This window comes from Engraulis encrasicolus, chromosome 8, assembly GCF_034702125.1.
Source record: "Engraulis encrasicolus isolate BLACKSEA-1 chromosome 8, IST_EnEncr_1.0, whole genome shotgun sequence".
Taxonomy (NCBI): Eukaryota; Metazoa; Chordata; class Actinopteri; order Clupeiformes; family Engraulidae; genus Engraulis; species Engraulis encrasicolus.
The window spans coordinates 38355030-38372529 of NC_085864.1; the positions used below are offsets into that span (position 1 = coordinate 38355030).

General features: G+C 46.2%; 2 protein-coding genes across 3 annotated transcripts in view; both read left to right on the forward strand.

Annotated features, from left to right (window-relative positions):
- The window catches only part of tfdp2 (transcription factor Dp-2), a 94110-nt gene extending 80961 nt beyond the window's left edge, over positions 1–13149 (forward strand). For both annotated transcript variants that reach the window (XM_063205642.1, XM_063205643.1), the window contains 5 exons: positions 1625–1693; positions 5056–5207; positions 7553–7719; positions 9028–9070; positions 12595–13149. In XM_063205642.1, coding sequence (XP_063061712.1) covers positions 1625–1693; positions 5056–5207; positions 7553–7719; positions 9028–9070; positions 12595–12757 — 594 coding nt within the window. In that variant the 3' untranslated portion in view covers positions 12758–13149. The remainder of the gene's footprint in view (positions 1–1624; positions 1694–5055; positions 5208–7552; positions 7720–9027; positions 9071–12594) is intronic.
- Positions 13150–15573: 2424 nt separating this feature from the next.
- Positions 15574–17500, forward strand: part of atp1b3b (ATPase Na+/K+ transporting subunit beta 3b) — a 67192-nt gene continuing 65265 nt past the window's right edge. The window contains exon 1 of the mRNA XM_063205644.1: positions 15574–15914. Coding sequence (XP_063061714.1) covers positions 15809–15914 — 106 coding nt within the window. The 5' untranslated portion in view covers positions 15574–15808. The remainder of the gene's footprint in view (positions 15915–17500) is intronic.

Genomic DNA, 17500 nt, shown 5'->3' on the forward strand with positions numbered 1-17500 from the left:
CAGCATAGATGCGAGGTGACCGAACTGGACAGTAGTCCATGCATGGAATTTTCCTCTAGCCCTCCTCTGAAGACTACACCACACCCCCTAAGGAGTTGCTTTCCTAATAGATAGCCAATCGCTAAGCACCATCCCAGTTGGTAACCAATGGCTGACTGCTCATTAGCATATGACCAATCATGTCGGGCCCATAAGGCCTGGATGCTTAGAGCCCTATTGATTTTTTTTCAGAAACTACAGCAATATTTAACGTTTATCCACTGTGCATTTGCACATTTGACAATAAGTGTGACGCAAATGATGTGTGACGCAGTTTGTAATGCAAATAGTGAGTTTTTCACCGTATGATACTGTAGGTCATGGTCAATAATATAAAGTACACCTACATACTTGCATCATCATGGTTGCTAGTTAATTGGAGACACAAAGTATATAGACTGACAGTTTTGAGGACAAGCTTTTCACACGACAACATCGCCTGCTGGCTATGGGGCTGAATTGGCCATTTTAAAATACTTTGAGTGGCAGGTCTATTTCTGTAAATTGTGTGTAGTTGTTTTACAGGACGTGTGTGTATGTGTGTCTGTATATGTGTCTGTGTGCATGCGTGTACGCTTTGCAATGTGTGTATGCGTGCGTGCGCGCGCGTGTGTTTGTGCTTCTGTGTGTATGTGCTTCTGTGTGTATGTGCTTGTGTGTGTGTGTGTGTGTGTGTGTGTGTGTGTGTGTGTGTGTGTGTGTGTGTGTGTGTGTGTGTGTGTGTGTGTGTGTGTGTGTGTGTGTGTGTGTGTGTGTGTGTGTGTGTGTGTGTGTGTGTGTGTGTGTGTGTGTGTGTGTGTGTGTGTGTGTGTGCTCCATGTTGCCTGGTTGTGCTCTTGAGGAGCGGTGTGACAGCATCTGTTAGTGTCACGTCTCGGGAGCTGACAGCAGAAAACAAAGAGGGTGACACACACATCGATGAAAAGATGGGGGGGCGGGGTAGGAGTAGACGCAAGACCTCAAGAGTCTTTCAATATGTGTGTTTTTGCGCGGGTGTATGTGTGTGTGCGCACACGTGTCTGTTCTGTGCGTGCAATCACGCAGGCTTGTGTGTCTGTGTGTCAGGGCTATGACAGATGTGAGGCATTCATTCTCGTGCTAAACAGTGCAAACACACACACACACACACACACACACACACACACACACACACACACACACACACACACACACACACAACTTTCTATATGTCATGCATACTGAATAGAATGGCCCCCACCTCGCTGATGTAATGTGTGTGTGTGTGCGTGTGTGTGTGCCCTGGTATTTATGTAGCTTCAGCCACACTTCTATTCCCCAGTAAGCAACTCACACACACACACACACACACACACACACACACACACACACACACACACACAGCTGGCCTTGTACACTCACGAATATTTGATTCGAGTAATAATTTACACGCCTCACCAATGTGCATGGGTTGTTCATGCTTGAAGGTGTGTGTCAGATTGGCACTGTGCCACATATCACATGTATTCTTTATTTCTCATGTGTGCATGTGTTTTATTGTGTATGCCACATGTGTGTCGAGTGTGCGTCCTAAACGGCATCCCATCTCTGCTCTCTCCTCCCGCAGCTTGAGAAACAGAAACGCCTGGAGAGAATCAGACAGAAACGAGCTCAGCTGGACGAGCTCATACTACAGGTACGTGTGTGTGTGTGTGTGTGTGTGTGTGTGTGTGTGTGTGTGCGTGTGCGTGTGTGTGCGTGTGCGTGTGAGGTAGAGAATGTGTATGCTTTGCCCACAGTTGATACATACAGGCATACTACCAATAAAACAAATTTGTGTTACAGAGGGAAGAGAGAGATGTGTGTGTTTGTGTATTTAAAATGTGTGTGCACACATAAACTTAACAACTGAAGTCAGTAAGTGGCCGGGGTGGCTGGGCACACTCCAGATCTCTCTCTCTCTCTCTCTCTCTCTCTCTCTCTCTCTCTCTCTCTCTCTCTCTCTCTCTCTCTCTCTCTCTCTCTCTCTCTCTCTCTCTCTCTCTCTCTCTCTCTCCTGTCTTTCACTTTATACTGTACCTTCCTGTGCGTTTCTCTTTCCTGGTTATGTTTTTCTGTAAGAATGCTGGAGTTGGGAAGAAGGATGTTGTGTGGTGTTCCATTAGTGTTCCCTGGTGAGATTGGATTTGGCTGATTTGATCTTGATTGGTGTTAATGGTTTAAGTATTGGATTAGTCTCTCGCTCTCGGTCTCTCTCAAGCATTCTCTCACCATCTCTCCTCCATTCTATTCTCTCTCTCTCTCTCTCTCTCTCTCTCTCTCTCTCTCTCTCTCTCTCTCTCTCTCTCTCTCTCTCTCTCTCTCTCTCTCTCTTCCCCTCTCCCTCTCCCTCTCCCTCTCCCTCCTCCCTCTCCCTCCACCCCCCATCCTGTCAGCGAGCCCGAATGCAGTGGGAGAGCGGGTGACAGTGATGGAATGAATTGGAATGCAGAGGAGGCGTGTGTGTGACGCACAGAGAGACTGTGGTGGTGCACACGTGCGTGTGCATGTTTGTGTGTGTGTCTAGAGAATCATAGTGATTGTGTGTGTCTAGTGAGTGAGCGTTAAGGTTAGTGTGTGTGTGTGGATCGGAGGAGGGGGTGCGTGCGTGCGTGCATGTATGTGTGTGTGTGTGTGTGTGTGTGTGTAGGTATGTGATGTGTGCGCGTGTGTGTGTGTGTAGGTGTGTGTGTGTGTGTGTGTGTGTGTGTGTGTGTGTGCGCGTGTGTGTGTGTGTGTGTGTGTGTGTGTGTGTGTGTGTGTGTGTGTGTGTGTGTGTGTGTGTGTGTGTGTGTGTGTGTGTGTGTGTGTGTGTGTGTGTGTGTGTGTGGGTATGGGTGTGTGTAGATATATGTGTGTGTAGGTATGTGATGTGTGTGTTGTGGAATGAGTCCAGCTCTCTGGAGGAGTAATACCGGATGCCGGGACAGCTGATCAATACTGCTGAGATGGCCTCGCGCCCCGCCCTCCCCCTCTCCTCTTCTCTTCTCTCCTCGCTGCCCTCTGTCCTTCTCCTCTCTTCTCCTCTCTTCTCTCCTCTCCTCTCCTCTTCTTCTCTCCTCTCTCCTCCTCTCCTCTTCTCTCCTCTCCTCTCCTCCTTCAATCACCACCCCCTCCCACATCTCCACGCTGCCCTCTGTCCTTCTCCTCTCTTCTCCTCTCTTCTCTCCTCTCCTCTCCTCTCTTCTCTCCTCTCCTCTCCTCTCCTCTCCTCTCCTCTCCTCTCCTCTCCTCCACTTCCCTACTTTCCAGTCTTCTGCTCTCCTTACATCTCATTTACCTGCCTGTTCCCTCCTCTTACCCTGTCACTATAACGTGTGACATGTTTCCACTACCCTTTTACCATAAGGTGTCCCCTTCTCTCCTGTCCAGTCCCGTCCTGTCTTGTCCTCTACTGTCCACGCTTGCGTCCTTCTCAGTTCCATTTCTGTCGAGTCGCCATTTTCTCTTTTGTTAATGTCCTGTTCTCATATTTTTTCCTCTCTTCTCTCCCTTCATTTTTGGTCTTTTCTGTCTCTTTTCCCTTTCTTTTTTGACATTCTCTCTTCTCTCTTCTCCTCCGGTCTTCTTCTCCTCTCTCTTCTCTTCTTCTCCTCTCTCTTCTCTTCTTCTCCTCCCCTCTCCTTTCCTCTGTTGTTTCCATCCTCCTGAAAACCTTCCTGTCAGCATGGGAATACTTATTGATCCGATATCTGGTGATGCATATGTCTTCCGATCTGCGAAAGACAAGAATGTAAACCAGGATCGTTGTTGCATGTACCAGGGCCTGAGGTTCACCCTCAACATTCTCTGGCTCCACAAAAGAGCGATCAGTGCCACCATATGAGGGTGTGGGTGTTTAAACACCCTGTATAATCCGCTCTTGGTCATAGGCATTGTAAATGTGAAAGTGTGTTTCTGTTTATGGTGTAATGTTTGCATCTAGTTTTCTTGCACAAGCAAATGTGATAAATGCCACTTGGCCGTTTATCAAAGGTCACAACAAAAAGCAATCGCTAGCAAAATACTAAGAAATTCACACACACTTAGAGATCTTTCCCACATGTATTTGTTAGTATTTTGATAGAGAGCTCTTTCCTTAAAAAAAAAAAAAAAAAAAGGGCACACACGCACACTGTCATACTATTTAAAATGACAATAGCATCACCGGTGCGCTAATTCTTGGTTAAGATGTGTTCGTATTTGACATGCCAGACAAGAATATGAACGAATGAGGAGGGCAGTCCCTCAAGCATACCCCAATGGCCCAGAGTTGCCAGCTGCCAGACCATCAGTCAAGACACGTAATGCAATCAGCTCTTTAGCCGCTACGCTACACTATTACACTACGGGGGATTCCCCCCGCTCATTACACTCTGCGAAATTGTATTCTGCGGAAAGCGAAATGGATACAAAGACCGACAAGGCTACCAGGGGAGGACTGATCAAGATAATGGAAAGGTGTAGTAGAGAGCAAGAAGTCGGAGGAGGTGTCAAGCAAGAGGGGGATAATAGAAAGAACGAGTGTGGAGGAGAAGAGAGACGGTGATGTGGAGAGGGTAGGCAGTGTCATGGGAGAGTGTGAGTGAGTGAATGAGTCAGTGCACGTGTGTGTCAGTCAGTGCAACCACAGTCCCAATTCAACTAAGGTAATCGCTTTACGCAGATGTTGGCATTAATGACTTGTGTGTATGTGCGTGTGTGTCTAAGAAAGTGAGTGGCATTGAACAAACATTGTGCAAACATAACCCCATGTGCGTGTGTGTGCACAATGTGTGCGTGCGTACCGGTGCATCTGTGTGTGCGTGTGCACATGGGCATCCGTGTGTTTGTGTGTGTTTCTGTACGTGTAGCAGATTGCCTTGGAGAACCTAGTGGACATTTGAGGAAAAGGTTAGTGTATGTAATGTCAACATCTAATGCTAATCCTGATTTCTTCTGTGTGTGTGTGTGTCTGTCTGTGTGTGTCTGTCTGTGTGTGTGTGCGCGTGTGCGTGTGTGTGTGTGTGTGTGTGTGTGTATGTGTTTCTGTGCGCGCAGCAAATCGCCTTCAAGAACCTGGTGCAGCGTAACCAGGCGGCAGAGGCGGAGTCCCAGAGTGCGCCCCCGCCCGGCTCCGTCATCCAGCTGCCCTTCCTCATCTTCAACACCGACCAGCGCACCGTCATCGACTGCTCCATATCCAGCGACAAGTACGCACGCAGCCCTGCACGCCACACCACACCACACCACACCACACCCACACTCCCTCCTTCACTACCTCGCACGCCCTGCCTCAATCACAACCTTACACCTGCTCTCAGTGTGTCCCCCTGTATCCTCACTCCTCTATTGCTCTCTCTCCCTCTCTTCCTCTCTCTCTCTCTCTCTCTCTCTCTCTCTCTCTCTATTCTATCTATCCATCTCTCTCTCTCTCTCTCTCTCTCTCTCTCTCTCTCTCTCTCTCTCTCTCTCTCTCTCTCTCTCTCTCTATTCTATCTATCCATCTCTCTCTCTCCCTCTCTCTCTCTCTCTCTCTCTCTCTCTCTCTCTCTCTCTATTCTATCTATCCATCTCTCTCTCTCTCTCTCTCTCTCTCTCTCTCTCTCTCTCTCTCTCTCTCTATTCTATCTATCCATCTCTCTCTCTCTCTCTCTCTCTCTCTCTCTCTCTCTATTCTATCTATCCATCTCTCTCTCTCCTTCTCTCTCTCTCTCTATCTCTCTCTATCTCTCTCTCTGTCTCTCTCCTTACACCACACCCTTCCACCTCCCTCGCTCCCTCCCTGAATGTCCTCCTCCACCATCTGCTATTAATGGCCCTCTGCCCCTCTCCACTCTCGTACACTCATCTTCATTTACAGTTGTCTCTCTCTCTCTCCATCTCTCTCTCCATCTCCATCTCCAGGGAGTGTGCCACACCCTCATGTCTGCCCTTAATGTCCTCCTCCTCCTCCCTCAGGCTTGTTCCCTGTGCCTAGTGTCCCCATCCAGCCTCCATGTGACTCTCTCACCTGTACCCAATATCCTCCTCCTCCTCCTCTCACCTGTAATGAATGTCCTCCTCCTCCTCCTCCTCCTCCTCCTCGTCTCCTTCTCCTTGTCTCACCTGTAATGAATGTCCTCCTCCTCGTCTCCTCCTCCTCCTCCTCGTCTCCTCCTCCTCCTCCTCGTCTCCTTCTCCTTGTCTCACATGTAATGAATGTCCTCCTCCTCGTCTCTTCCTCCTCCTCGTCTCCTTCTCCTTGTCTCACCTGTAATGAAAGTCCTCCTCCTCGTCTCCTCCTCCTCGTCCTCCTCCTCCTCCTTCTTTCACCTGTACTGAATGTCCTCCTCCTCCTCCTCCTCCTCTGCTGCTAATGGCCCTGCACCTGTCTACTCGTCTTCATCTAGAGCTGTCTGGCACGGCCCACTAAGGGCCTCCTTCAGCACACTCGTTTCCTAACTGTATCACTACTTTCTATCTCTGTCTCTCTCCCTCTCTCTCTCTCGATCACTCTCTCACACACTTTCAATTATATTCTGCCTTTTTTTTGGAACACCCTCCCTTTCTCCCCATCTCTGTTGCACAGACACTCATATCCACACACACACACACACACACACACTAACACACACACACACACACACACACACACACACACACACACACACACACACACACACAGTCGGCTTGTCATACTGTCTATACTTCTTGTCTCTCTCACTCTCTATCTTTCGCCTCATGTCTCTCTGTCCCCTGTGTCTGTCTCTGCAGTGCTCCTACTCTGCCAGTCCATCTATGGCACTGGACCACTCATATTATGTACAGTACGCCTCCGTTCCATTCACATTGACCACCCACAGTAGCGCTCACACTGCTGCACTTTCTAGTGCTTTCCTTGGGCTGATCTCTCAGTCAAGATTTATAGTGCTGCGTTGCCAATGAGGAAAGGCGTATGGATTTAACCTGAGCTTCTCAGAAAATGGAAGTGCGCATATGAATAGCAATTTTCCCCAACACACTTAGACAGTACAGTGTGTGCAGTGAATACATTTAACGAATAGGAAACACCATGCCTGTCAAATTTGATTCTCTAAAGAGTTGAGTTAACACTTTAGAAGTCATTTTTGTCATCGGGTATGTTTTTCCACCATGCAAACTCTGTGTTATGTCACCTCTCTCTAAGTGACACCGTGACTGGATGAAGCGGTGTGTAAACAAGCAGAATGATTATGATCTGAGCACCACATTTGGGCTTTTGCTATTTTTAGTCTTCGCCACATCATAGCCCTTCGACTTCCATCAACTCTCACACTCACAGTTCTCTCTGTCACTCCAGGACACACTCTCTCTCTCTCTCTCTCTCTCTCTCTCTCTCTCTCTCTCTCTCTCTCTCTCTCTCTGCTGTCTGGCTTTGATCAGAGTTCTGTGGTTCCTCTTCTAACGATCTTTCCCTGTCTCTGTGTGTGTTTTTGTGTGTGTCTGTGTCTGTGTGCGTGCGTGTGTGTGTGTGTGTGTTTTTGTGTGTGTCTGTGTCTGTGTGCGTGCGTGTGTGTGCATACATGCGCATCTTCAGGTGCGAGTACCTCTTCAACTTCGACAACACGTTTGAGATCCACGACGACATCGAGGTGCTGAAGCGTATGGGCATGTCCCTGGGCCTGGAGAACGGCTCCTGCTCCACAGACTCACTGGGACTGGCCCGGTCGCTCCTGCCCAAGTCACTCCAGTGCTACGTCACAGGTCAGTAGGGGTGTAAATCACAGCCTTCATGACGATACGATACAGTATCGATTTCTTAAATCAGGGATTCGATTTTTTTCGATACTTAAGAATTTCCCAGTATACGATGCGATTCGGTTCGATTCGATTTTTTCCAATTACTTTTTTCCACTACTATTGTGTTATGGAGCTTGGACATTGCACAGGCGCCAGCGATTCGATTCTTTTCGATTCTTAAGAATGCCCCACGATACGATGCGATTCGATTAAATTGCCGGCCGATACTTCCGATACATCGATACATTTCGATTTTATTTACATCCCTACAGGTCAGTATGTACTCAAGTCATGTGCATAGCATAGCATAGCATAACATGAAAGTGAAAGCCCATTGGGAAACTCCAACTCCCATTGTCATTGTGACAGCACTCCACAGCACACAAGTGAACACTGCACACTGCACACAACGAAATTGCATTTATGCCTCACCCGTGCAAGGGGGCAGCCCTCAGTGGCGCCCCATGGGGAGCAGTGCGGTGGGACGGTACCATGCTCAGGGTACCTCAGTCATGGAGGAGGATGGGGGAGAGCGCTGGTTGATTACTCCCCCCACCAACCTGGCGGGTCGGGAGTCGAACCGGCAACCTCTGGGATGCAAGTCTGACGCCCTAACCGCTCAACATGACACACTCGCATGTCTATGCACAGATACAGTACCATACACTGTCTCGTTCACAGACACACTTGCTCGCGCATTGAAATACCCATGCACACGCTCCCTCCTGCACAAGTCCCCCTCCAATGCTACGTCACTGGTCAGCACACAGCACGTGCTCTGACATTCATTCATATATGCGTACACGCCCATTCACATACCTTCGCGCAAACAGACAGACAGACAGACAGACAGACAGACACACACACACACAAACCATTAGCGCAAACACACAGATCTGCAGCCATCCCGCTGTAGCACAGTTTCACAGGCACAAGCCATTGGTACTGTCACATTGAAGGGGAGTGGGTGAGGGGTGTGTGCTTGGGACTTCATTGCTGGAACTCAAAGGCTTTGCATTTATTATTAGCCAGCGATGAGTGTTTGTATGTGTGCTCATGCCCATTATCAAAACTAATTCAATTTCATAGCAAGAATGGGTAGCCAATAGATTGAAGGACATTCATTCTAATAGCCTTGTGATATGACGTTATCTGGAGATGCCATCACTAATGTTATTGACTGCTTGTGCGTGCGTGTGTGTGTGTGTGAGAGAGAGAAAATTACTTTCATGTATTTTTTTGACATGCTTTTCTCTTGTGTGTTTTTGTCAGCTATGGCCAGGAACTCTAATCGGATGCCCCTTAGCCACACAAGGTAACTACACATTACAGCTCACACACCACACACACACACACACACACACGTGAACACACACTTTCATACATCCGAAAACCCACTCGCATGCATTCAAGAAATGCATTATTTTTACATAAAACAAACTCGTACACACAAGCAGCAGACAGCAACACACACATAAATACTTAAGGCCCATTTAAACATTTATAAAGCCGCATCCTGAACAAATCTGGTGAAGTCTGGTGAAATTCAGCTTCCGTGCTTGCTGGTCATAAAGCAGAGAGACTGGGCTGGGTGACTGAGCTGTGCAATAAGCCAAGATGCCACTCCGTCTAGTTAATACGCGCTACTGGAATAGTCCAAAAGGATGGCAAGTGGCTTTCCTTGCCTCAGGCTCGTAGTAATTTCTATTCTCGGTTCTATTCCCCATTTCCCTGACACACACACACACACACACACACACACACACACACACACACACACACACACACACTCGGGCATTCACATAAAGCACATATGCAGGGGTGATAGCAGTCCGGCGCCGCGCCGGAAATCCGGCGTAGCGTGGCTGTAGAAAAAAATAAAATAATAATTTCCCCAAAATTAATAAAATAATAAACTATCGCGTAGGCCTTCATTAATGTATGGTGAAAATAAATGAGCGCGCAACAGCCTGTTGTAAGAGACGCGAAAGGAACCCAAATGAGCAGCAGCCCATAATTGTATCATCCCGACATCTTACTGAAAAATGTATCAATTTGTTACGTCTTGCTCTTGAGTCACTCACCACATCACTGGCGGCAGTCTTCTAGTTCTAGTGAAAGGAGAAGTAGATTGGCTGTCAGTATGCACAGTAAAGAGAGTTCTAGGCCCCTACTGGTTACCCTTCTCAGATATTTTCACTGTCGACGTAGGCAAATCCAAAAATGGCATCTCGTTATACTGAAGAAACGGAAGAAAGTACTATAGGCCAAGTCTAGACCATTTGGATTCCGATAAAAATTATCAACTATTGTTAGCACAAATCCACATGGCTTGCTAGTTGTGATGGGTGTGTTGAACCGTGTGGATGTCAGTGGAATACTAGTGAAATTCTGTGATCAAGAAAACGATTGAAGGTAAGGCCATTTAGTTATTAATTTGCCCACTGTGGCATGTTGGCTTGGGCCCGAATGATTTTGCCTTGCGCAGGTTACTCCAAAAACCTGACCATAAACGGCTTATTGATGCGCATAAACGGGCTCAGTGAGAGTTTGAAATAGGTTCGTCTATTTTCCTCATTTATGTGCGCTAAATGACTGCGCAATGTTGACAAACTTGAGATGGACGTTCTTTCAAAAAAAGTCTGTATGCTCAAAACGGTAGGCTATGCTATGCCCGTCATGATACTTTTTTTCTAGGTGTAGTGCGTAAATGTGGTCTGCATTGGAATAGCGGCTACCATTGCGACATGTCCAAATGACAATGGAATGCTTGGATCGCTAATGTTTGGCAAGCCTAGTTAGCCTACACCCCTTGTAGGCTAGTGTGAGCTGAGTTCGTGGATTTTGGTCTACTGTTGATTGAGGGATGGTGTTTTGCGTCATTCCTGACAAACCACGTGTCAAACTGATTTCAGGGAGATGTTTATATTAGTTATGCTGACTAAACCAACGCGCTAAACCAACGCGCTCTGTGAAAACCCCCAAACAGCCTCGCACAGGTTCACACAGCCTTTCTCTCTCGCGCGCTCCCTGTCGTAGCCCTTCTGCGTAATCGAATCCAGTTATTCCACGCACGATGCACAGGTTGTATTGTCTGCACGCTCTGGGCTACTTAATCCCTACTCTCGGGCAGGGGGCAATTGTCAATATCAGACTCTCATGAACTTCAAATACTTAGCTTGCGTTCATGTGGCCACCACGGTGTCACCTAGACATGCAGTGAATGTTCATCTTATCTTCACGCCCTGTGCTATTTTCATGTAGCTTAATTCGGTCCTGTCTTTGTTTTTGTTGCTTTCTGTTATCTTTTCAACTCGTACATTGTAATGGGCGTGTGTACACGCGAGTGATTTTCATGTATTTTAATTGACTACAACCATTGACAGTAAATAGAATGGACGCCAAATCAACGCTATTTGCCATTCAACGCTTTGAAGCCAGATTTGGGAACATTCCATCTTACATTCCACCTTAGCAACGCCAAACGCAGGTGCTGATTGGACAACAACAAGACTTCTAACGGTCAATCAAACCATGTTCTGATGTTCATTGGTCAATTTAACTTTTAATATCTCTCTAAAATAAAACATCACCACAAAAAATCACCACCCTGGTAAGTTGGAGAGCAAGGGGACCTACTAGTTGAGCGAAAAATTATCCCCCTGGAGTGGCATTTAAGGGAGATACAGGGTTTTATGTCTCTCATAGGAATGAATGGGATTTGGCCATTTTTTGGTCTTTTTGGGTCCAACCTTGGCTCCAACTTGGCTTCAACAATGAAATAGAATTTTGGCCTCCATTCTATTTACTCTCAATGACTTCAACCCAATGCGAAAGTCGCGCAGTAGTCACACAGGCTATATATACTGTCCTGTCCGTAATAACCACTGGTTCTGTCATCCGTGGAGTCGAAATATGCGATGTGAACGTGGGCCTGCATGTAGCCAATCATGCGCTTGTGCCCTAAATATCATGTACCGGTAATTAAAGGGCGTTTCCCTACAACGGAAAGGCAGGGGTTATAGCACAGCCCTTAAACAATCTGTGGTTATAGGTAGACCATGGGGCCACGAGTAGGCTATCTAAACGTATGTCCAGTAGCCTATACAAGTTATATGAGCAATGTCCCAATGAAAATGAAACTTATCAGCTTGCAGCAAATGTCATGTCATTTAAAAGTATTGCTCAATTAATTGGTAATCACCTCCTCTATTTTGGACAGAGTGTAGTTACTGTACTTTGGAGTAGTATTGCCTCCTACTGACCTGTCTTGGTATGGCTGCTACATATGTAGCTTTCAGTTAATTCAATGTGGTAAAATATGCACCATGTTTTCAGAAATGCATTCTGGTGTTGAAATGTTGCATTGGTTCAATACCCACCTCAATAACTTTAGTGCAACATCACAAGCCTAGAATGCATTTCTAACTGCATACGTTGGTATTCGTTTTTACAGCTAGAATTGAACGTGGTGGTCAGTTTCTTTCAGCCAAGTGCTGTAGCCTACCAACAGGGAAATGATCTGTGTTTTCGTGAATAACACTATAGAAATAATGCAAAAATGAAAACATTATCTTAAATGTTTGAATAATGTGTTTGAATAATAATAAGGCCTACATTACGTCTCATATGCAGTATGTCCCGTCTTCCCCGGCCCCCCCTCCCCGACCAGGAAAAAAGTTCAGGCTCAGGATTTTTTTTCACTATCACCCCTGCATATGTCAAGTAAATACAAATGCACTGTTTATGGGGTATTAATATTTAATCGTCTCATATGTCTCCTGACTGACTTCCTCCGTGTGTGTGTGTGCGTTTGTGTGGTGTTTTTCTTCACAACAGTTCTCTGCCGGGCGATCTGGACTGCACCTCTTCCCTCAGCGGTGGGCGGAGCTATAGCCACAGTAGCACCGCCCCCTCCCACGCCTCCGAGTCCCGCAGCTCCTTCAACGAGGAAGAGGACGACGACGAAGATGACGACGACGAGCCTTCATCGCCCGAGTGATATGCCCGACGACAGACACCCTCTTCCCAATCAACAAAAGCCCTAACATACACCGGGGACAATTAAAACAAAGAAGAAAAAGAACAAAAAAAACCTAATAAATAAAAAAAAGAGACTTCCAATGCACCTAATATCCCTATACAGAGGAATTGGAGGAAAAAGCTACCACAGGAAATAAGCTGCAATTTGTTTTTGTTTTTTTTCTATTCATAACTTGAGGAATATACTATATCCTGCGTGTCTATTCCTGTCCCTTCTTCTTCCTACTCTCCCTCCCACTCCTTTTGGATAATTGGAGTCAGTCTTGCCTCCTAGAAAAGTGTGTGTGTGCTTGTGCTTGTGCTTGTGCGTGTGTGTGTGCGCGTGCGCATGTGAGTGTGAGTGTGAGTGTGTGTGTGTGTGTGCGTGTGTGTGTGTGTGTGTGTGCGCGTGCGCATGTGAGTGTGAGTGTGTGTGTGTGTAACACAGCCTGGTACATTGTATGTGTGTCTGTGTAAACGAGAGTGTGTGTGTGTAAGAGAGAGAGAGAGAGCCTGGTAGTGTGTAGTGTTCAGATTCAGGGGGCTGTGTAAACGAGAGTGTGTGTGTGTGTGTGTGCGTGTGCGTGTGTAAGAGAGAGCGCCTGGTAGTGTGTAGTGTAGAGATTCAGAGGGCTGGAGCACATTTGCTTGGTGACCTGCAGCGGCGTCGTGACGGAACAGCGAGTGACACTGAGAACTCTGTCAGCAGCACTCATTGCCAACCGTACATCCCCTCCATTCCCACCCCACAACCCACAACCCCACCCCTGTCCTCTTATACCCAGCCCACATCACCACCCATCACCCTTACCCATACCCAGCCATGGACGGCCCTTCTCCTATTTATTTTTTTTCTTTCTCAGTTCAGAAGAGTAGTCTGATGGCGATTTTACCATGCCGTTTTCTTGGGCTTCTTTTTTTTGTTCGTCTGTTTTGTTTTGTTTTGTTTTGTTTCGCTGCTTGTCTTTCACTGCTTGTACACCTGGGTTGAGATTTCATAAGAAGAAAAGAGAAAAAAAGACTTTATCCTCCCTCTCCATCCCATGTTCGTGTGTGGAAAGGGAACATGCCTGCATCCTTCCTTCTGCAAATGACTTTTTGTAAACTGTTTTCAGTTTTTTTTTTTTTGTATTTTGCTCCTACAAAAGAAATATCAAACGTGCTACCTTTTTACGTGTTACTAATAATAATTGTCAATCCTCTGTTGTTGTTATTATTATTGTTTGATTGTGTAGCCAATCGCTTAGGTTTTATGCTCGCCTTTTTTATGCATTCACCAGTGCAAGAACCTTGACTGTTTTGAGGAGATGCAGAAAAATAAAACTAAAGAATAAAATGGTGTAGTTACGCGCGTGAGAAAGTACAGTAGTATAGCATTTCACATTCTTTATATTTGGTTGTTATCCCAAAGCTTGTTTGTAAAGATAAACTCGCAACTCCCAAACACACACTGCCCCTGCGTTCTGAGACACACTGTTGCTTTTTTTTTTTTTTTTGTAAGGACAGATTACTAATGAAATGTACGTACAGGCATTTTTTTCCTCCTGTTTGTATTCCCGCGTTCTCTATTTGGAAATGTAACTGTATGTATATATCTATACATATATAAACATATAATTTTGGTTATAGTGGTGTGGTATGCTCATTTGATTCTGTACTTCACATTAGCCGGACACAATAATTGTATTTGTGCACGTTGTTGCTCTGGAGCATTATTCCCAAGATTGCCACCAGTTAGTCTCTGATCTGGGTTACAATTCAGGTCAAATCACCGTCAACAATTGTTGCAGCCTATGTGCTTAAGTATACAGTTCCCCGGATGTGCATTACACAATTATTGCCTTGTATGTGATGTAATTAATGTGGGCCGTGGGAAAGATTTGTCACTTATCTGATTATGTGGTTTAAATGAAATCACTAAAAGGGGAACCTCATATCATAACACGTTGCGGTATCTTGCTTCTGGATCAGATGGAAAGGAAGCAGACGACAGACATAACGGCGCATGTAAATAATACATCGAGATAAGCGATGACAAATCATGAATAGAGATTTACTTGAAGCTCCCCGAGCGCAGCAGAGTGGAATGCCCCCTCCAGCTCCGCGAGCCCAGGAGGCCGGTTGTCACGCTCGTGCTTCAGCACGCACCGAGACCCGGAGGAAAGTCCGCGTCACGCGAGGCGTCGAAAGTTGAGCAGCTTTTTCGCCCAAGCGTTACAAAAAAAAAAAAAACAGTCCGTAGTGTATTCGCTGTTCCTAGATTGGAACAGCTGGGGAGATGCCGCCGTGATTTTCTGCGTATAGCTGACATGATCAAGCTAATGAAGCTCTTATCCAACACCTGTTCGAGTTGGCACAGCTGGTTGCCATAGGTTTGCCACTGACCCATGGTGGGCATCTGAAACACGGAGCTTTAGACTATTTGGAGTGCGCAGATGCGGACAATACAATCAGGACAAGATTTGTCCATTAAAATCTGAATTATAAAAGATGCCCCGTGGCCCACCTGGACTGAGCTCAAAATCAAAATTAAAGGCAGTTTTGAAGACTGACTGCAATTATGATTTACATGTCAAAACTATTCACACTGTCGCTATGAAGGTATGGGTTGTGTTGGTTTGCGCACACGGTCCGTTATGTGTAATTACATTTAGTACGTTTAAATGTTATTAAATAACAAATGGTGCTCACACATCTGATTTCTCGACTGTCAACTGTCAGAGACGTCGTCTCGCAGAGGCGTGCTTATTGGCAATGAATGCTTATCTCGGAATTTCGGGGATGGTATACTGCGCTTGCGCCATAGTGTTTGAAACGCGATTTCTCCCAGAGCACGGTCGCTGCAGTCGTGTAGCCGTGTGAGAGGGTGCACCAGTGAACCGAGCCGAGTTGGACCGGAACCGTGCAGGACTCTTTTCTTTTTTTGACATATCATCTGACGAATCATTTTTCTATTCCTTTGTATTTTATTCCTTTTGAAAGTCAGCGTTTCCAACGTTCTCTCTATTGATTAATTCTCAATAACACAACCATGTCGACTAAAGAAGGCAAGCCCGAAGAAAACAAATCCAGTTGGAAAGATTTTATCTACAATCCACGCACAGGAGAGTTTATGGGCAGAACCGCAAGCAGCTGGGGTAAGAAGCCGGTTCGATTTACTGTATGCGGCACCTAAAACCCCTTATTCAACTTATATTATAATTAGCCTAACGGTTGCATGCTTCAAAGACCAGTGGTTATGGAATGTGAAGAAAGGTATTTGTGACCCCGGTTTTCATTCATGAACTCGGTAAATTAGCCCATTTGCGTGGAAAATACATGTTTGCGCGAACGTTCCAGTTTGGCGCACAGCGCGTATTTGGTTATTTATTCGGAACAAATGCGCACAGTAAAGTATATTGTGAATTATTGTGGTAAATGAACCAGGAAAGCTAGCAAGACTGTAGCAACGATACTACACCGAGTGACATGCCTATAGTACTCCAATAGTATTTGTAAGGCAGCGTTAGCTGTCAAGAAATTGCGACAGTGTGGTCGTGATATGTGTTTGTTTTGCACATTCTTTTGGAGTTGAGTATTTATTTTGAAGAACTGTGTGTTGTGCGGCTGGCCGTATGGTTTGCGGATTGAATGACTAACATCGCATCATATTGATTTGTGCATTATTAGCCATCTGACTGGAGAGACCGAACGGAGTAATGACATAAACCGATTAGTGTTGAAGAATAATCCGCCGGCCTTATCTGGCTAACCTTTATTTAAAACCTGGAATCACTCGCGCCCAATCAAAACAGATTTAAAATTGAGATTAAGTGTGTGCGCGTTTTAAACACAAATCTTGCGAAGTATCCAAGAGTGAGCCAGCAGGCTGTGAGCCCTCCAGTGTTTGTCAGCGAAAGCTGGGCCATTGTGGAAATTTTAACCACATAGCTGCAACATTGTAAAAACATGAGGTCGTGTTCCCCCCTCTCCTTCTGGGGAGACGTTACTGCACGAGGCACTGGGGTTCCTTGCCATGCTTAACTAGGCTATCCTTGATCACCGAAGGGGCATTTTTATGTCGGTGGCCAGCCAAGACTGTAGGACTAAGATGTTTAATTTATTCGACATCCCCATTCGTCCTTGAGAGGAGGAATAGATCGATGTTCTAAGAAATGCCAAAGGTCTCCCCGGCGTGCCGTTAGATTAGGTCATGCCTCACGAAATACCTGAGGTGGCATCTCAGCCATTGGTCTGTTGGACAGGATGGGACCGTGCGTTAATAATAGCATTGTTATTACATTGGTGTAACATAATAACGCACAGTGGACTTTCTCTGCCTTTTTAGTACACGGCCAGTCATTCCCGGCTGCCGTGACGTAGCTGCTCTGGATTCATTTGAAATGTATAATGTGCGCTGGCGCTGCTATGGCTGCATCTCTTGCCAGCTTGCTGTACGGGAAAATTCCATGTCTCGCGCCAGCCTCCCGTTACTCACATCGATCCCAGGGAGAGGAAATCACCCACGGCCCTTTTAGCGCACCTTTCCCTGCCCGTACATGCCACCGTCTACTGCTGTAGGCGACTCTATGTGTGTGCGTAACATCGTTGAGAGGTTGTGTGTTACCCGGACCCTGTCTTGTGAAAAACGGCCGTTTTAGTGATAGTCCCCCCCCCAAAAAAAAAAAAAACTGTCACCAGACGTTGTCTGTTGACATGAAATGACAATCAGGATGTGATGGGT